The sequence below is a fragment of the Anarrhichthys ocellatus genome, unplaced genomic scaffold, assembly GCF_004355925.1.
Source record: "Anarrhichthys ocellatus isolate YVR2014 unplaced genomic scaffold, GSC_Weel_1.0 scaffold5, whole genome shotgun sequence".
Taxonomy (NCBI): domain Eukaryota; kingdom Metazoa; phylum Chordata; class Actinopteri; order Perciformes; family Anarhichadidae; genus Anarrhichthys; species Anarrhichthys ocellatus.
Genome location: NW_022280035.1, coordinates 6944883 through 6966023, shown reverse-complemented (window position 1 = coordinate 6966023; position 21141 = coordinate 6944883). Strand labels below are relative to the sequence as shown.

The window sequence follows — 21141 nt, the reverse complement described above, 5'->3', positions numbered from 1 at the left end:
AAGTGACCTACAAATAGGGTACAGTCCAAACCACAGTGGATGGAGAAGCCATTGACAATAAGTTCCACGGCGCTCAGTTTCAAAATTTCACACAAAGTGCCACTGGGGAGCATAAAGAAGAGAAGGGTCCGAGCATCGATCCTTGTTGTTGTTGACCCTTTGTTGTTAGCAGCGGGAAAATAACAGCTATAGAACCTGTAACTTTGGTGGTAGTTCTTTTATTACATGCACCTGCAGAGCTGATCACAGCATCAACATTTATAAAGACACTAAGCTTTCAACACCCTCGAACAGTCAACAATCATTTATAAAGGCACACACAGCAAGTTGAAAGGTACTGCACTATACAACTGACCGAGTATACATAAAAAATACAATTTATAACACTTACAGCTGCACTTAACTACTGCAATTACAGCACAAAAATATTACTATATGACATCTACTGTATTTGTCATTTCAGAGAGCAAATACTGCACTACTGGCTCCAATGTGGCAATTCAGTCATTAAACAGCATAACATAAACACAAGTGTTCATGCAGAAGGATCTATGCAACTCAGTCAGAGTGGAAAAATGAAGAAATACCTGAGTAAAGCAACACTGTGATGGAATAAGAGAGTCAATCAATAGAGAAAGATGCCCATAGAGGCCACACACAGATTCAAGAAACAAATAAAAAAGAAAGAAAGGGTTTATTTCAGGAAAAGGGCCAATCATTACCCACGCAGCTTATACTGCAATGAACAGATCTACATTTTCTGCCAACTTTAGACCTTGGTCAGGCACTTGCGGTAAATGAGCTGTGAGCATGACAGAACTAGCGGGGTGCTTTCATCTCTGATCTCCAGAGCAGCACTGCCCACACTCCTCAGGATTAGGTTGCACCAGCTGTGAATAAATCCATTATTAGGTTTGTGTGTATCGACACGTCCTCATTTGTAATTAACAAGGGTGAGGGGAGATGTCAGGAAAAGACATTCGACTTTTCTTTCTTTTTTATATTCGACTGCAGCTCAGTCAATTTTTCAGTATTAGCTGCACAGGGTATTGCAACTTAACCATGTGACACACAGCGACCCAAAAAGAGTTGTTCCCAAACACATCGTTGGAAAAAGAAGCGTCTGTAAAACGGTGAACACATTTTTCTCAGTGTCAACATGAATTTGATGCAGTGTAGAAGAGCTGTATGATTATCTCCGCCAGCAGGATCATGCAATCGGTCGTGTGTGTGTGTGTGTGTGTGTCCGTGAGTGAGTGTGCACCTTGGCTATAATCTCGCAATCTGCTGCAGCAAACTGCATAATAGTTTGGGTGGCCAGTTATGGCTGCATGCTCAAGTACTTCTCATGGTTGCAGTGACTCACACTTTTTCAAAACATCTTTTATTGCCTGCCAGTTATTGTCTGCTAACTTCTCACTCACTTCTCTTGTCAGGACACGTCCACAATGTGTAATATTTAACTCTAGTTGTCCAAACAGGAGAGCCAGAGTATTAAAACATTGGACCTCAGATGTTGGAATAAAACTTGTCTGTTTGTTTTGCTCTGCGGTGGCAGTGAACGTGAGTTTAATTTAGTTTTTATCAAGTTTGTATGAAATGTCATATGCGACAACTTCGAGCCGTTTTGCCTGCGTACATCGCAGCTTGTTTTTAAGTTTGCTTAAGTGTGTTTTACGATGCCTTACAGCCCATCAGTCTCAAGACCAGTGGAGTCACCCAATTGTGGGTTGTATTCATTCAATCACACATTACAGTAGTGGTTGTTGCAGACACACCTGGCGGAGATCTTCGCTCTACTGAGTGCATCTTTCTAATGGAATTATTTTTTGCCATTCATGTGTGTGGGGAAGCTGAAGTCTTGGACATCTCATGTTATGAGATCTGGTTTGTGTGATGCAACCCCTTTTTAAATTAGTGAGGTGTAAATATCCATATTACACAGTAAACATTTAGTTATAACGAGGTTAATTTTGCACCCTCTGTTTGGGGGCTACTGAATCCAGGTCTGTGTTACTCTCTTTGAATCAAAAAACTAATGCATGATCATAACCTCTAACACAGGTATACAAATATAAACTATAGGTATCATTAAATAATAAACAGTAAATGACATGCTAGTGGGATACACATTCATAGATTCCCACCAAAGCCACATATTTTTTAAACACATTTTAACATGTATTTTATATTTTCTTTAGCTTTTTGCATATTTTTCTGTGTCTGCAGTAATTGGCAAATATTAAGAACACTGTAATGGTAATAGAAAAGACAGGCAGTACTGCTTGCAAGTACCCAGATGTTGTCATGTAACATTTTTTTCCACAACACAATCAATTCAGAAAAATCTGTATGTGTCAATCGGTCGAACAGTTTTTCTCTTACAATCGTTTTGCAGCATTCACCCCATAACATCAATGTGATGACAATAAGAGCTTTTCTCAGATGTTGACAGTCAGTGGTCCAGCATGCTACTAATTTAAGACTGACGTTCTTTGCCATGAAACTCAAATCTGTGGAATAAATCTGATTAGATCCTTTAGCTAACAGGGATCCAGCTACAGTATGTGGCACCAGCGAGGTAAAAGCTTGCACATAGTGCCTCTGAAGAGCCTGTGATATGTTTGGAGATACAGCACATAACAGAAGACAATACATATTGTTCACAACTGCAGCGGCAAAATCAGACTCCAGAGGACAAACAGAGAATACTACAGCCCCAGTTAGCATAGTATGGAATTGAGTGCGTTCCGTGGTCTGTTTCATCCTTGGATTAGCAGGCCTCAGACACTGTTAGGGTTGTAACAGAGCATGTTTAGTTGCAGGTTTTCATCCCAGTGTCTGAGGATCATGAAGAGCTGGTTGGCAGTAGCCTTGACGGAGGCTAAGTCTCGGCCTTCTGGAATTTGCTGCGCATTCAGCCACATGCTGGCCTTGGCAGCTACGAGTTCCCACTCTATGAAATGACTGGCAGAGCTGTGCTCCAGCCAAGCGAGGGCCACAGCGGTGGCCCACACCATGCTCTCTGGATCCAGCATTCTCTTTGGCACACTGCTGGGCGATGCTGCTTCCAAGCCCCCTGACCCAGAGCCCCGTCCACTGTCCACCTGGGAGTATGGGGAGAGTGGGGGCTCAGACGCCGTGGATGGGCTGCTTAACGTGGAAGGACCAGCATCCGTCCACAAACTCCTGGGCAGTTGAGAAGGCCTGTAGATGCCTACAGTGTGTTCTGCAGGTTGATGATTTGTTTCTGTTTCACACGGTGATCTGTGTCCGTCATCGGCACTCTCAGCACGGCGGCTGCTGGAGTGAGACAGGTGGCCCAGGCTGCTGCGGTGGCTGGTGAAGGGGGACGTCCACTTTAACTTGTCCATGGGCACACTGATGGCTTCACACAGAGCTGTGTCTAGCGGAAATGCACCACAAGCCAACTGCAACAACACCTGAGCAGAAGAAAATAGTTTACAGTTTAACAGAAAGTAAAGCTTGTGTTGTTGTTTTTCTCCAACCTTTAAAGTGGACATATCATGCTCATTTTCAGGCTCATACTTGTAGTCTGGGTTTTAATGATTTAATGATCAAAAAAACACATTTTTCTTATACTGTCTGTACCTGAAACAGCCAAAAATAGCCTAGTCTGCCCTCTGAGAAAATGATGGTTCACGGTAGCAAAAACTGTTCTCGGACAGTTCATGCAGTCATGTGTACAGTATGTGTGTCTCTTGCTTTCTCACAAAAAAACACACACAAAGTAAGGCGGGCTCCCAAAGGGCCTGTAGTCTAGAGCCAGGCCTGGGTGTTGGATTTAAATCAGATATGCATAGTGCAAAACACATAGACTGTGTCACATCCGTCTCTTCAGACAAAACTACAGTCAAGTCAGTCCAAATTAATGTCCATCAAAAGCAATCACATGTTATAGATCTGCAGCTCACCAGGGGAATGTAGTCTTTGTTCTCGTTGTCACTCTCTCCAATTGAATCACCGGACTTGCTGTGAGATCGACCCATGAATCCTTTGGCAGCCCGAGTCAGGAGACGGGTCCTGCTGAGGGCCAACCTTAAAGCGGAGAGGGAGAGGCGGGTGTAAATCACAGTATGTTAAGCACACACCACATATTGTTTTCATGAAGCAATTGTTATTGGTTATTCTGGTACATCTATAGATTTGCAATAGAAATCCAATAAATTCACGATTTTTAGCAGCGTGGCTCTAGCTATCGGTCACTTTGTTTCGGACTGAAATATCTCAACAACTATGGATTGCCCTACAATTTTGTAAATACATTCACTGTCCCCAGAGGATGAATCCTAATCACTTTGGTCCTAATCACCTTTCCTAATCACCTTTTCCTCTAGCTCCACCATGAGGCTTTGTGTGAAATGTCTCAACAACTGTACATACATTCATGTTGCCCTCAAAATATAATGTAATAACTTTGGTTAATGTCCAAATACCTGCAAAACTAAAGATATTCCCATCAGCCTCAGCTGTACTTTGTGTTTCGTGCTAATTAGCGAATGTAAGCATGCAAACACGCTAAACTAAGATGGTGAACATGGTACATGGTCACGGCGGGAACAGAACATGTGTGCAGCCAGCCAGTTTCCAATCACCCACCTGGCAGAAAAAAGGCTCTCCACCAATTTCTGTGATTGGTCAGAAGTCACAGACGGACTCCTTTGGAAGACTTGGAGACAGAGACAGAGGCAGTATTAGACAAGCGCAGGAGAGAGAAAGAAACCGTGGCATTTTCTGTCACTTTTCTGTCTAGTTCTCAACACGAGTCTTACTTAACAAAGAGGTAAAACACCCAATGAGATGTAAGTGAAACCGGAGGACACATATTCCAGCTGTCTCTCCTCTGCAGGTAAAACAATTCTTCTTGTGTGTTTTTGCCTTCAGTATGTGCTTACTGTTGTGTTTTTATTCTTTTTAAAAGGTCTGGACAGCATTTGTCCATACAAGCCACAACATTGTGTCGACTTCAGTCATCACTTCCAAGAAGAGGGACTTAAATGTCGACAATGTCATGTTTCACATTTGGAACAATGCAACAGTTTTGCCCAGAAAAAGACAGACTGGCAGGCGGTGTATGTCAAAGGTCTTTCTGGAGGAAAATGGATGCGTGGCAGCAAATTCACTGACCGGTTGATGTGTTGCACGTACCCTCTGTGAAGCTACTTCTCTCCCAGCCGGTGGAGGAGGGGGTGCTGCATGGAGAGACGCCATCCTCTCCATCTAAGATGATGAAAAGATGGAAATTAACTCTCAGCTGTCCTTTATTTTGTTTTGTTTCTTTTTTTTTTTTTTTTACGAAATCCCTCTTTTTCCTCAAAACCTAAGGTTTAAAAAAAAACACAGCATTACCAACATTGATGCTCATCTGCATCTGTCCCCCCGCTGTGTGTGCGCCTCTTCTTTTTAACTGGCAGTGGCGAGCAGATGCTCAAGCAGTGTGCTAGTTTCAATAACCTGCTGTTGCTATGCCACCACTGAAAGCCAATTTAAAATAGTGTGCCCTTTTGCTGAAGTTGAAGTATTTTTAATGTAAAGCAGCACGCAGCTTTCTGAGTGCTCAATATCTCCTAGCTACCAGCAATGCAGGACTGCAACCTTTCCATTTCATATTAAAATAGAATTTAATAGATGAACATAAATCTTGAAAAATCTCATTCCACCTTCTCCCCAAATATGATATCTGTCTACAGCAATGGTTCTCGGAGTACGAGACCCTCCGTGTACTTCTATCCCAATAAGGTTGGAAATGAAATGCGAGCTAAATACTGTATATCAAACGAAGCCTACTGTTGGGCAGCAGGACATCTTCAGCTTCCTCAGACATGCCACCAGACTGAGAGCGACCCAGACCTATGGAGTACCCTCTGTTCTTCCTGCTCCCTGAACGAGACCTTGAATGCGAGCCCCGCTTCAGACCTTCACCTGAAAACAACATTTAATTATTTTGGGAGGTTTAGGAAGGCACGCATAAACAGTTTTCTAGCTGGACAATTTGGAAGTGCTTCTTTAGCTATTGGATGTGTGGCTTGCTTTAGACTGAACCAAAACCTAAACATGTTAATTGGTGAGCTTAAAAGTGGTGCTGGTGGGTAGTAGGATTTTCTTTTTAAACTTTAGCACAGAGCCTGGCTAGCTATTTCCAGTCGCTGCAGGTTTTGTTTGAGGTCAATGTTCTGTTCAGACACGTGGAGAGGATGGAACTATGGGGGACATTAAGATTTCCAGCAAATCGATATGACTTACCACTGTTTATGTATTCAATACATGTCTGCAAATACTCATTAGTGTCCAGGTCAATGGGAACAAACGCTGTGTATTTGCTCAGTATATTGCAGGCCTTGCTGGTGTGAATAGCATATAGCTGGTACTTCCTGCCAGAGCCTGTGAATTATAAAATATAATCATCGCAAGTGATTAACATATCAAAGGATTACATATTATTTTGTTATTACAATTTTAAAATCCTTAAAATTACCTATACACATTTAAATCCTGGTAGACCTCACCGTGCTCAATCTCACACTCCTTATCCACCATTTTCTCAAAGTCACGTATGATGGAGCGTCCAGCCATGTGGTGGAAGGTCTCGTTCCACAGCTCCTCGTGAACCTTTTCCTCACGTTCTCGGCCGTTCAGGAAGGGCTCGATATCAAAGACGACCTCCCACTTCACTGGTTTCCCACACAGCAGCCCGGACACCACGGCCTTGCAGTCCCCTTTGGGCTGGATGGCTGCACCCAGATCTGAAGTTTGGGTCTCCTGTGGGGTTTCTGCTTGACATAGCTGGTGTCCATAGCCATCTGAAATATTACAGGTTGGATTTTTCTTTTGTGACTCGACACGTATTCAAATCCACCTGGAGCTTGTCATCTGCGACTGCTCACTGGCGACTATAGAAAACCATTTCCTGTCTTTCTAAAGAGTCTCCTCTGTGCTTGATCATCAGTTATCATTTCTCATCTTGGATTTTGGAGTTTGTAAGATACTTGTCACATCAGACTGAATAAGTCCACTGTGGTCTTAAATTACTTTAAAAGCAGATTTTGTTTGAAATTTGGGATTAGGATTTCTATCATTAAAGGAAGTTAAAATAATACTTGGACATAACTTAATTGTTTTCTTGCAGAGAGTTAAATGAGAAGATTGATATTATTGATATTATAAATAACATATATAACATATCTGGTTTGTTTACTCCGTACAAAAAGCAAAGTTTAACAACATAATTGAGAGTGGTAACAATCTGTTCATCAGCAAGAAAGAGGATACGTGTGTTTCTCAAAATGACAAACTATTCCCTTAAAAGATGTGTTGATTGGTTTGGTTTGGTTTCACTCTGCCATAAAATAACCTACACATATTCCCCCAAAAGAAAAACAAACAAAACCACATTGATTCAATCCAACATAAAGTCATGCACATGCAGATATATTCAATGAATTGTTTGCATTTTCAGTAAACCAGACTTGTGGTGTTTGTGAACTCACCCGTATCTCCAACGCTGCCAACAGAAGGGCTGTCAGTGGACGACCTGGATCCATCTTCTCCAGCTGAGTTGCGAGCTGCAGGCGGCGTGCTGATGCTGCTGGGCTGAGGATTTTCTTGAGGCTGGAAATGAAGCTCTGAGTCCACTTCCTGCTGCAGGAGCGGCTCCTGTTGAGTGAGCGGCCTGTGACAGCTGGCTGGATGCCCTCTGGAAGATGTGGCACACAGGCTTGCCAACTGTGGCTGAAAACAATATTCAATATACCCAGGTTTAAATGAGATGTGGAACCTCATCTACTAATGGTAATTCTAGCAATTTCCATGTGTTTAATCATGTGTATTTCATGGTGCTTTCAAGCGATTAGTGACATACAGACACACATATCCCAGCAAACAGTTGAGACACTCAGGACTCATTGTTTGATTATACTCGTGTGAATCATCTATATTGCAGATAGGGCTGTAGCAAATAATTATTTTTGTTGTAGATTAATGTAAAGTTCATTTTCATGTTTATTTTCTTGTTTGGGTCATAAGATGTCAGAAAATAGCAAAATAGTACCTCACAGTTTCCTAAATCCCAACTTGATGTGATCAAGTTTTTCATTTTCTCTTACAGAGTGACTAAAACCAAAAAGATATTTACTTTATTATCAAATAAGGTTTCTGCAGCGTGATAAAAAAAAATACAAATACATACGTATAACAGAAGGCCTGTTTTGAGTTTTTGGAGGAGGGTAAAAGCCTTTATTTTGTCAACGCTTTTGCTTTTGCTTCATTTTCTGTCTTTAATTTTGTCTGGCAATAGACAAACAAGTTAATAGAAGGTTACTACATTAACTCATAACTATCGTCTACAAATGAATTATGGAACGAGGGCAGTGGATCCTCAGCTTAATTTACAAATAGAAGATATAATGTCTTCACAGCCCAGCGAACTCTGTTTAGTTATACTGAGATGCTCCCCGAGCAATATTAAAACCTAATTACCATTCATACATTTTTTGGCCTTCATCATTGAGGAGAGCACATTAGTCTGTTCTTCATTGCACTCCAGTCCAGAGGGTCAGATGGGCTGTTTAATTTATCAACACAGGCTGAATACAAATGCTGTTGTTTTCCATATAATGACAATATGACAACTGTTTCATGACACAAGATGAGATTCTCCTACCTTTGCCGTTAAAACAGATTTTGTCTTTATTAATGTGCATGTGTGTACTTAAACATACAACATGTGTATTATCATTGTTAAAGAAAGCTCAGTTTGGCAGCACTGGTTTGAGATCTGTGAGATACAACTAAATTGCAAACAGTGCAGGTAATCTTAAATGCAATCATGTTAATGTTATTCTTGACGGCGACGGACCACACCTGGTAGTCGTTCCTCCACTGGGCCTCATGCTCAGGGCTCATCTGGCCTATCAGCTCCTGGACTTTGACTCTCCTCAGTGGATTCTTTGCCACCACAGAGCTGGGATCACTGGGAGTGAAGAACTTCTTTGCCGGGTTGTAGTCTGTTATCTGGTTGGTGCTGTATGCACGCCTTCTTGGAGACGTCTGACAATCCAACCCTGATGTTTTGTTGCAAAATAGAAATAGTCAACCCAGAAGGAGTCAATATAGTAATATTTGACATACATTTGAGACTGTACTTAGGCACTGTGATGAGCTAAATGCTAACCTGAGAATGCTAACATGCTCACACAGACAATGCTAAGATGCTAATGTTTAGCAGGTAATAGTTACAATGTAATGTTTACTATGTTCATCATCTTAGATTGTGTCCAATAAGCACTAAGCACAAGGTACGGCTGAGACTGATAGGAATGTCGATAGTTTTGTTGGTATTTGATCATAAACAAAAGTATTGGACAAACTACAAATTTGAATGTGATATCATAAATGTACTGAGTCTTCCCTGACTAAACATACCTTTAAACTGCCTTTGAATTCTGATCTTATGGCTCAGTTCCTTTTCGAGAGCCGTATCGTTCTATTCTCTTTGCAACGCAATATTTGTGTTACTTATCAGCCGACATACAGACAGATACGGATATATCTGAAATAAGCTAATATCATCCGATTTAACAGCCTGGCCAATTTATTGTTCTTGCTCTGATTTCTTCATTGTATGTACGTGTGATATTAGCTAGCCCCTTCGGCTTGATAGGCAGTTTCATCTGAGTGCCATTAGAACCACCACCCACCGTTAATGTTTATCTAACTCTACTGGTCTTACAAGCGGCTTCTAATTACAAGAAACATTTCCACACCATTATCTGACCTAATGTACCTTTAAACTGCTTTTGAATCCTCCCCTCATACAAGAAAAGAGCAGATATTTAGCACCTTAATCAGGCCTTTTACCTACATTGTATGTGCTAACCTTTATTGCCTGGCCCAACTGGCTTGACAGACAGTTTCAGCTGATTTCCATGGCTGACATCAGTGTTACTAGTGAAATATAGGGATAAGATGTATGTACTGTAGGTTCTTACCCACGGTGTCTTGCTCTGTGGTGGCAGGGTTGTCTGTCATGGAGTCCTGGTAGGAATCATACAGCAGTGCTTCTCTGGAGGAGCCCTGAAAGTCGCTACCTGTCTTCACCGCATCCTCCTCTTGAGATTGGTAAAACACGGAGCTGGCAGACTCAATGGAGCGCATCATGCTGTATCTCCTCCTCTTATCCTGTTGACATTTGGAGGAGGGGACACATCCAACGTTTGATTAAAAAATTTCCTTCACAGTTGGCCTTCGGGCTTTTTTACTCTCCATGAAAACACCTTTCAGAGGTAACAAGTCGTTAAAATGAAACAACTAAGCTATTTATCAAGCTGGACATTAACACAATCAATTTCCTTTACTGAAATATTCACGACACAGAAGGTTATCCTGCATGGAGTCTTTTGTCTTCTTTCAGCTGATGCCTTGCACTTACAGATTTGGGGTTGGCGTGGTAGCGGGTGGCGTCGCAAACCACACTGTAGCCAATCAGACTGTCCCCTGGAAACAGGAAAGTGTTGCCCACAGGGGTCAGCAGCACTTCTTTCGTCTCAGGAAAGAGCCATTCAATAGAAATATCACTGAGTACTGGAGACATGGTTTTCTTCAGCGACTTTATCATCTGTGGAGTAAAAGTAAGACGATTAAAATAAACTTCCAGACATCAAACACAGCTTTTCGATGACAAGTACTTACAGCTAAAGCGTCTCTGAGATATGATTTCCCAATTGGTATCAGTGGAAGACACTCTGTGCTTAGTAACTAAAGTATAATGGATCTTTTGTGGCCTTCAGATTAGCTGGCAGTCATTAGGAGTGATACACAAAGCTGGAAATGAGTACCTTGGGCTGCAGCCTCTCTCCTTCAGCCAGGAACTCTGCTGTTCCTTTGGAAACTGTCGCCAGTCCCTGCACCAGCCTCCTGCAAGCCTTCTGTCCTACGCCGAAAGTAAAACATCTGCACAAAAACATTAAACACTGCGGCTCCATGGACAGATCGAGAGAATGGTAACAGGTGTCTTCCCAGGAAGGGCACACATTTCGCAGAGATCTAAAGAGCTGCTTTGGAGATATATCTAATTTGTATATATCTAAACATGTTGTAAAATAGAGATTTTTTTGGGAAAAGAGACAAACAGGAAATCATCTTTCATGGTGGAAATTTGAGACAGGCCTGCTGCCTCTCAGAGTGCACCGGGGAGGTTGGTTGAAGCTGTGTTTTACCATTTTCATTACATTTTTCACCGAGGGATGAGCTGGCTGAGTCTAGGCTTGGAGTCTAGGTTAAAACAGAAATGTCGCCTCTTACATACTGTTGGTAGAAGAGACCCTAACATGGATTTTCGGGACAGAGATTCCTGGTTGTTTGGTCTTGTCTCTGACTGGCTCGTTGATTTGTAAGCATAGTGTGATAATGACCCAGGCACTGTCGATGAATTGGCCAGGCTCTGTGTACCTAATGCAATCGTCTGGGGGCGGTCATCCATTAAAAGGGGGTAGACAAAAGTCAATTATTTCCAGAGTGACTCAAGAGAGGGATTCACAGTGTGAGACTTCGATGCAGGCTTCAAAATGAAATGATTTCCCAGTGTATTGCAGATCTATTGTGCCTCAGGCGTTCACTATCAGTTGACAGTTAGTGTGTGCATCCTTACTCCAGATGCAACATTAAAACAATGTTTTTCTTTTCTCATCTAAAATCAAAGCTGCACCAATGTCCTCTTCTTCTCCTCTTCTGACAGATCCTTTGTGATGATGTACATAATGTTTGACATTCAATACATATTTCCGGATTTAATTTTGAGCGGATTATTGCTGCATAACCGGTTATTCATTTAAGCCCCTAACGATCCCTGGATGAGATTTCATCTCACCAGCCAGCTGTGCCATTGCTATTTACATAATTGTCATAAACAAAAGATGAATTTATTATCATTTGCTTTAACATACAGTAGCCTCTCTGCCAGTGCTGTTACTACAACAGTAGCCACTGTTATACTTACTCTGAACTCAGCAGTTACCACAAACACATATTCATGTCAGTGTGGGTCATGTACTGCTTTGGCAGCTTTGACAGCAAAGGATCCTTTTAGACAATATGACAATATTCCCAACAATGTCACTCATTATTGATCTTTTTCCTTTATTCTAACATTCAGAATAGAGGTCAGTTGTGAGCCTCAACAGTAATACTTGCCTGATGTAGCGTGCATGGCTGCGGACCAGCTCGATAACTTTGGCCGTGTTGCTGGCGGCTCCGTCGGTGAGCAAGAAGAGTAGGCGGGGGTGTCCGCTGAACATCGGCTGCCTCAGGATCCAATTGAGCGGCGCCAGGACGTTGGTCCCCCCCATGTCGGCTCTGATCCTCCGAACATAATCACAAGCCAGGGCCAGGGCTTCCTGAGATGAAGAGGAGAGAAAGTCAACTTTATTTCTTGAGTTACAGCATCTTACGATTGCTTTGGCTCAATTTTCCCAACAGAACTGCATCAATGTATTCCAGAGCTGCTTTACCTCCTCATAGTTCTGGCTGGTTGTGAATAGTGATTTGAATGTGGAGCCGAAGCCTATGATGTTAAAAAGGCAGCCTGGAACGAGGCTCTTGAGAATCACCACCATGGCATCCTGAGAACGAGAGAGAGAGAGAGGCCGAGCGCAGATTCACTTCTTGTTCAGAAAGTAGAACACAACAAAGAATTATTTTAAAAGGCAAAGCTCTTCTGTTCATTAGGTGCTTAATGTCCTGTTGAACATTTCCACTGCATTACAACTACGTCCGCTGATGTCTGGTTGAATGAAAGCACGGTACTCTACACAGCTGTCATCGCTGCACAGCAGATTTTCTCAAGGAAAGGAGAAAAGAGGAGAGTGGCCTCACGCAGTTTCTTTTCATCCATCACTGCTTCTTCTAGGGCAGTGTCTCTAGAGGAATAGCACTTATCTCAACCTTCATTCAGGTGAAGAGCACAAAGACCACACCGTACAATCTATAATCAAATACCTCTTCAGGTGCATTAGCAAAGAAAAAAGATAATATTTAATGTTTTGAGACATACTAAAGCCATTCGGCAGTATTTCTTGAAGGTCAGTGGTAAATAGTCATGACATCACTGGCCTTCACCGGGGCCTTAAACCCAGACTCTCAGACACATCCAATAAAAAAAAGAGTCTTGAGTCACAAATCAACACTGCCGGTCAGCATCACATCAAAGGGCAGGGTCAGTGCACAAGCAGCCAAAAAATCTACCAATATATTGAAAAAGGTATTAACCATGAATGAGTCGGCTCTGTAGATATTGAATAAAAGTCACATGAAGTCTGCGAGACCTCAAAGTCTTTCTGTCTAAAACCTAGCAACCGGGAGACATTTGGGGGATAATGAATGACTTGTATGATCGATATAACCTTGTGTGCATGCCCTTCCCACAGCTGGCTAACCACATCCATAATCTCCAAAGATTGCAGAATCAGTTTGGCGGTGAGTTTAGAAATCAGTTATACAAATAATATAATATATAATGATAATATTCCTATGTTGTTTTGAGGCATTAGCTTTCCATTTAATATCTTTATTTTGATGTGTTGTGTGTCGACTGTAACGCACTAAAACAAATTCAGCGTTCACAAATGTAAAAAAAAATTACAATTTATATGTAAATCAGCGTATGCCTGTGTGTTTGCGTGTCCACCTGTGCAAGAAATACAAAACACTGAGCACACTGAGATTAAAAATACCTTCACGCAGTTTATGTTAACACCGCTCATGCTGCCGCTGCGGTCGATGAGGAAGATAAACTCGCCGTGAACCTTCCTCAGGTCTGAACTGATGGACTTGAGGTCAGGGCAAAAGTTCAACATGACCACAGGGTTGTGGAGGATGTCCTTGTGGAGTCGCCTGTGAATGATATCGATCTGTAAAGACAGAGGAACATAAAAATGAATAGTGGGGATTTGGCACCGTGAGTTAACTGGACTTTTTTCTGAATTGACAGGCTTTATTTTAACAGTTAAAGAGGGCAATAAAAGGGACTTGATCGGGCTGATAGGCAGAGCACATCAATTATTGTAGACGTGCAGGAAATTCCAATCCGAATGTGAAGCTTCCTTGCAGTGTTTCCATAGAAACCCATTTTATGGCTAAGTCCTCTTTCTTCTTCTGTTTACCTCCACTGGTCACTTAACTGCTCACAGCACAAATGTGAATGAACGCAAGAAAAGTAATGTAACTAAGTTTACTAAAGTACAATTTTAAGCTTCTTGTACTTTACTTGTTCATGATGCTACTTAATACTTCTACTCCAAAACATTTCCGAGGCAAATATTGTTCTTTTTACTCCATTTGTCTGACATATTTAATTACTTCTCAAATTACAATTTTTCACACCCTTCCTGTCCAGTGAAAACCTTGTATCTCCAAAGTTGGTGATCTTTAAACTTAAATGTTTTCCAAAAACTGGAGGATTTATCATTAACCTCAAACATCTACAGTATACACAGTAATGCACCAATAATATTAATCCAAAAACATCACATATAATAGAAAAACACTGAAAGTCAACAGCTTAATGCAGAATGAGTACTTTTGATACTTTCAGTATATTTTACTTTGAATACATTTACTTGTAGAGGAGTGTTTTCACAGTGGGGTATTATGGATCTGAATATATTTCCTCCACCACTCGTATTGGATCGCATGACACAACAAAACAATACGATGTAATCGTTGCAGCTTCACAAATATAGTATTTGTTGCAGGGCATTGTTCAGGATATTGTGCTACTGTCTAGTCTTTACCACTCTCCTGGTGGTGTGATAATGTTGCCATCAGTTCAGGTACATGGTGTGGATGTCGATGACTCACTTTACTCTTATTGCTGGAGTCCTTCTTGGCAGCCTTGATGAAATCGCTCCGGCCGTGAATGTATTCATCGTACTCCTCCTGCGTCATGTCTCCATTCTCAATGAGCACATTTGGCAGATGAGGCTCTAAAGTGACACATTTGGTCAAAATATAGATAAATATTACAGAGAGATTATATCTATCTGTGGTGCAGACGTATCCACACATTGATGTGAGAATGAGGAGGTGGTTGTGTATAAAGATGCTGTATCACAGCTGGGTCTCAAGATAACACAATTAGCTCAGAGGGTTGAGGGAATGTTGGGGATTTATTTCTCTTCAGTGCAGGGTATCTGCAAATCTTAAAAAGTCTTTGAAGGCATTGATTTCAGTTTTCTACTAAAATTGCCTTAAATTAAAAGGTTTGCATTTTATTTACAAATATCCTAAATATTCTTTCTAACTTGCTGCAGGCAGGACCATTAGTTATAAAAAGAACATATGTAAAATGCATAGGTGCACCCTTAATTAGTTACCTTGAGCTTATCCAGTTCCAGGTTTATGTTAATTGGTCAATTGAATTATATTATTGTTAATTATTGATGTATATATATATATACTGCAGGGAAATACTGACACAATGTGATATAAATGTCAATAAATGAATGTATTTAGTGAATAACTCTATAGGCATTATCATCCTGGTTTAATAAGTATTGGTCTTACTTTGCCAATGAAACAGGTATTAGATTGTTGATGTGGTATTAAAAATGTCTTTCAAAATCTCAAATTTAACTTGGTGAACCCAGCAGAATCCTTGTGGTAATTTATATGACAAAGCATGCGTGTCTGTCCATTAATCAACCAAGCTGGTGATGAAAATACACCGCTCCTTTCTGTTTTGTTTATTATAACACACACGCATGCCTGCAATGCCGCTCAGTTTTGTCCATCTCTGCTCCAGCTGAGCGTCCATGTTGTGATTGAAACTGCAGCACCGGTCTGAGCTGAATTAATTTGCCCAGCAGTGGCAGCAGGTCTGTTTGTGAACAAAACCTTCATAAAAGGGCTATTGGATCTGTGAGGCCGTTGCTCATTCCTGCCTCTGGAAGACAAGTGGCCCACACATAGTGTAGGTCAAGACTGCAGAGAGAAATGAAAGCACAAGGGAAGAAAAAAAACAGACCTGACATCGCACACCCACACAATACAGTCTGACTGGCATGTCATACAACAGGAGAAACACAAAGTGAGGCGGTGAATCACATGATACTGACCTTCACACCAAAAAATGCTATTTAATAAGCCTGACAGAGCTATTGTACTTGAGAGGAGAGGTTAGGTTAATTCATTGCAGGGTGGTGCTGTTAGTGAGTTTTGAAGCTGTGGACCTACCGCTGGGGTAGATGAGGATTTTAACAGGACAGTCATAAGTGTACTTGTCAGCCAGCGTGATAACGATGCTTGTGGCAGAGCGAGCCAGAGGGTCTGCATCAGCTCGGATGGCGTGAGACGGGCTTTCTACACCTACACAGAGCAACAGACACAGCAGATCAAATAACCAGTGGCTTCACCTCCAGTAATAAAAGAAATGACAAACCAGTTGGCCCCACTGATACATAACACTCATATTATGAGAATAAAAAAACTTCCATAAGATGTAAAAGCAACCTATGCGCTAATGCCTTCAAGTGCAGTTTGAGCAAACAACCAGCAATTATAAGTTTTAATGTGAGAATTTACATGATGCTAAAATCACCAAATGTAAAGCAATCCCTCATTTTGGGTAATTTGCTTTCTCAAAAATGCTTTCTTGCTGATTTCTCTGACCTGCGAGGAGATAGGGAGCCCGTATCTCCAGCTGGAAGTTAAACTCGTAGTCCATGGAGTTGATGGCCTCCTCCTCCAGCAGTGAAGCCAACCACAGCTGAGGGGAGTTGGGAGTTTGATCGTGAGGAATGTCCCGCCTAAAATTAGCAAAGCATAACTACATTAAAATGGAGCCATCCTGAATGAACACATACAGTGTTAGTATAGTCAGTTTCTATCCATACAAAACAACATTTGGGACCTAAAAATCCAGTTAACAGTGCCAAATCCAACTTCAAAATATACCAAATTTGAACATGGTGTAATATTAACAAGAAAGCGATTTTTGTATTGTATTAATGTATTTGTTTTCTTACGTTCTGGAGAAGTTTGGGGATAGTCCCTGCTCCTCGTTGATGGTCCTCTGTACCCGAGGTGTACACACCGGTGGGGACGAGACCCTGATGCCTCCGTTGGGCAGGGTGGATAGCTCAGAGGAGGTGCTCACCAGAATATGGACCGTCTCCATAGGAGGAATGATCCCGAGGTTAACTACTAACACTGTCCTCTCCAAATCCTCATCAATCACTATATGTCCTGTAAAACCAGAAAGGATTAGCAAACAACCAAATCTTTTAATTTACCACAATTTATATAGGCGCCCAAGCTAATGCAAAGGTGCTATCTTTGATGCCTGAAATACAACTTAGTTTTCAGATAAAGGGGGTGACAATGAGCTTCTTAGTTTAGGTGAAGTATCGATATTATTGTTATAATAATATTACACTTCAAGGAAACCATTGTACTGTATTACTTCACTTGTACCAAAAAACATAATTATGCATTTCCATAAAGTTTTGGTACGTTTAGAGACTAACTAAAAAAGAATGATAAAAATGGAAACAGCACAGGCTACATTTCCCATAGATAACCCTGAAGTCATAACATTAAAGTACAGCAGTGCCCCTTTAAACTTACATCAAATTATTATTATTTTTGGTCCCTTGGGTGCAGCACAACAAGCTGTAAACAACACATTGAGTTATGAACACCTTTTAAGGCGATATGGTCGCCTATTTACACATCCAGCAGACACAGAGCAACATAACATGAACATGGAAGTCTTGTTTTGTACGACATGGCAATTGTAAGTTCAAAGGTCACTTGCTTTTAGCTCTGTTTTGTTTTGGGCTCCACAGCCTCCCTGGGGAAATATCCATCTCTTTAGCTGCTAAATGATCCACTATGTTCACCAACTCGTCAATAAATGTGTCTGTCTGTCTTGTTGCTGAGCAGGTAGTGTACAGTGGGGTTATCTGAGATTTCACAGCTGCCTGCTGCTGCTAGAAACAAGGTTTCACACGTAGTAATTTGATCTATTACTTGCATAACAATATTGATTAGAAAAGCTTCAATCTTACCGCTGCCACTATGGAGGGCTCCATTAGATGTGTTGCAGCAATCCACATAACAGTCGTCAATTTTTGCCTTGTCTTTAATTTGCAGTGTTATAATCTGACTCGATATCATGGACTCAAACCCCACCACAATAGAATTTTCCTCCAGTGGATAAATGAAGATCCCTAAAAAGGCAGTTGGAGAGGAAAAAATAGAAATAAGGGCATAAACCCAGAAGATGAACCATTAAATACATCCAGTCAATGATCAGCAGTGTGTTTCAGAGCAAAAGGTTGGTTGAAAGTAGCTTGCGTTCACATTGCTCAAGTGAACAACTCTCCAGTGATGTACACACTCACCTTCAATTGCATGATCCTCAATGTTTTCATAGGTCATAGAGGCTGTCATGGCCAGAGTATAACCCCTGACACAGGAAGTGATATCAGAGACACTGAGGGGCAGAGCGCTCCGGTTCTCCTTGTTAATGAGTCCAGGCATGGTGTTGCTTTTAGGATTCTGGTTTGTTGTCACATGTCAAACAAAGGCCAAAAGAATCATCAGATAATTATATGACACAAAAGCTGTCATAATGAAAAAAATAAACGAATGAATTGTGTAAAATATACTTTATAGTTAAAACAACAATTGAAGCAATTATTAAAATGTAACTCATTAGTGTAAAATGTTATATCATTATTCCTATTGTAATAGTTTTATTGGATATTCATTATCAAATCATTTCTCCAGCCAATCACATGCCCCCTGCCTCTCAAGCAAGCGCAACAAACTGCTTCCAAAAGTAGCCAGTTATCTCCTGATAGCTTGGGTGGAAGAGTAGCAATACCACAGTGTTACAAATAAAAGTTATGCATCCAAGATTTTAATAAAACGTTGGAAAAATATCATTATGAATTAAAAACTGTTTAGAATCAGAATCACCTTTATTGGCCAAGTAACCGCTACGTACCCATACAAGGAATTTGACTCTTAATGTTTTTGCATTACATTGCTCTCAATTTACCTACACAGAAATATACAGCCAGGAACAAGGACAACAAAGCTGAACAAACAAGAGGGGTGGAGGGTTATGGACAGTATGTACATAGATATATAGATATATATATATATATATACAATTCAGAGCAGCGGGTTCTATAGATATTACAAGCTCATTAATCTTCAAGGGTGTGATATAAAACCAAAGAGCCTTTAGAAGGAGTGAGCATTTGAGATAAAGGTCACATCAATAAAACTAATTTAGGGTCATATCATCATTACATCGCACCAACAATGTAACAGGAGAGAGAAACAAAAGCTATATTCAGTGTCATGTGAGGTGAAGAAAAAAGGAATCTTCAGATATCATTGAGGAGGAATGAAGCAAGTAAGTTATACAATAAAATAATCTGTTGCTTCTGGGCCGTGCTTCATTGTTAATGTCGTCTCCTCCACCCAGCAATCTTGGTAATGTGCTGTCAAGGGTCTGTGTCTGCTGCACGACCAAAGCCCCAACACACGGGCTTGATAGGAAGTGTTATGACGAAAGCAATTTCCATAGAGACAGCTCTGCTTGCTTGCTAAGGCTGCAGACTGACCAGTTTTAATGTCTTTATTTATGATGCTGAGACTGATTGCAATTAAAACACTAATCCATCTCTTTCCTTCACACACAATCACATTCACTTGGGAAATTTAAACAGGTTCAACTAATCTCCAAAGACACAACTTTCACACTCCCTCGCCACACAGGCGATCCTTTAGAATCAATAAAACTTCAATCAGCCTTTCTCAAACCAAACGATCTTAGTCAAACCAACATTTAGACACGACATGGTTATTCATGGTGAGGAAAAGGTCCTGCTGATGTAATTACAGTCTATTTAGTTGTCTGTCTCGACAGTGCCATCATGTGTCCAGTCAACCCCAGATTGAGAAGCAAACAGGTACACATCCCTTTGTCCCTTCATACAGGCTGCTGCACTGCAAACTATCCCAATGCTAAAAATATGACAACATAAGTGATGAGATACAGACACTGAACAATAATAAATGTGAAATTAAAGATCTAGCTCATACAAAAGGTGATGTGAATTAAAATTCTGAATAAGTTAATATTAAGCTTTAACAAAAAAACACATTTCCATGAGCTGCATGACAGGTGTTTTTCCAAGGTGTCCCTTTGTTTACGCTCTTTCAGCTCTATAATAATTTGTGGCAGTCCCAGGATGCTTCCCTCCTGGTTGGCTCCATCGCATGAATCACCCTGCCACCCTCCTGGGGTTTGCTAAAAGACCACCAAACCGTCAACTCTCAACATTTCCTGTCAGCGTTGCCACACTTCTCCGCACTCATTAGTGCCAAAACAGAGAGCAGATGCTGTGGTAACCACCTGTTGAAACACAGTGTCTGGTATATCTGTTTACACTGTAAATCAAGATGCATCTGTTAGTTTTAATCATCTGACTGGCCAACCTTTTCTTCCTTTCAAACAAATGACAGGGATGTTTAATATATGCATCATCAGAGAGACACACTGCGACATTAAAATGCATCTGGTATGATCACAGCATCAGACTCATTATCTTACCTTTCATTTGTGTGAACTGGGTATGCAGCAAGGATCTCTCTCTGTCAGAAGTCCACTTATCGTGAAAGATATCCCCCTCCTCTCCGACCTCTCTCAGCTCCCCTTTTTTGTTCTCGCTCTGTGGCGAAGAGGGAATAGGAGTGCTGCCACAGGTGGTAGAAACTACAGATACAGCGGCCACATCGTTAGTTGGATGTACACTGCAAAGAAAGGAAAGGTAGGGAGCCCAGAGGCTGTTTGCAGCAGTTCAATCAAGCACAGCAACATGTGGTTGCAAAAACAGTTTCATTTATTCTCCGCCTCCTCCTCTTCATCCTCCTCCTCCCCGTGGATGCTGGATTTGGAGGGCTTTGAGAGAGAGAGAGAGAGAAAGAGAGAGAGAGAGAAAGACAGAGAGAGACAGACAGAGAGAGACAGAGAGAGAGAAGGGCTGAGACAGAGGGTCCAGTTATTCCAATAAACATCCCCCTTCCCATTCAAAGCATCAGCACCACCCA

The 21141-nt window shown here is 41.2% G+C and overlaps 1 protein-coding gene across 3 annotated transcripts; it reads right to left on the bottom strand.

Annotated features, from left to right (window-relative positions):
• Window positions 1-1321: 1321 nt before the first annotated feature.
• On the bottom strand, window positions 1322-20954 carry vwa5b1 (von Willebrand factor A domain containing 5B1). Of its 3 annotated transcripts, none has more exons than XM_031845607.1 (22): window positions 20645-20954; window positions 18417-18573; window positions 18081-18242; window positions 17037-17256; window positions 16681-16817; window positions 16246-16377; window positions 14872-14996; window positions 13746-13922; window positions 12525-12635; window positions 12208-12410; window positions 10854-10968; window positions 10448-10633; window positions 10008-10197; window positions 8881-9080; window positions 7509-7749; window positions 6528-6821; window positions 6265-6402; window positions 5809-5943; window positions 5149-5241; window positions 4621-4690; window positions 3936-4059; window positions 1322-3443 (listed from the first exon to the last, which is right to left on the bottom strand). In XM_031845607.1, exons 2-22 carry the CDS (start codon window positions 18553-18555, stop codon window positions 2784-2786), a joined length of 3852 nt encoding a protein of 1283 aa, XP_031701467.1. In that variant the 5' UTR covers window positions 18556-18573; window positions 20645-20954; the 3' UTR covers window positions 1322-2783. The 3 variants fall into 3 exon arrangements, with proteins under 3 accessions (XP_031701467.1, XP_031701469.1, XP_031701468.1); XM_031845609.1 differs by having other exon boundaries at window positions 5170-5241; XM_031845608.1 differs by lacking the exon at window positions 20645-20954 and having other exon boundaries at window positions 18417-20636.
• Window positions 20955-21141: the final 187 nt, after the last annotated feature.

Bases quoted from the DNA above. Each gene is read 5' to 3' on its own strand.
- vwa5b1 (XM_031845607.1), bottom strand. From the start codon at position 18,555: ATGCCTGGACTCATTAACAAGGAGAACCGGAGCGCTCTGCCCCTCAGT. The intron at 17,257-18,080 runs GTAAGATTGAAG...CTGGTTTTACAG, and splicing joins AGCCCTCCATAGTGGCAGCG to GACATATAGTGATTGATGAG. The intron at 10,198-10,447 runs GTAAGTGCAAGG...AAATGTCAACAG, and splicing joins ACCACGCCAACCCCAAATCT to GATAAGAGGAGGAGATACAG.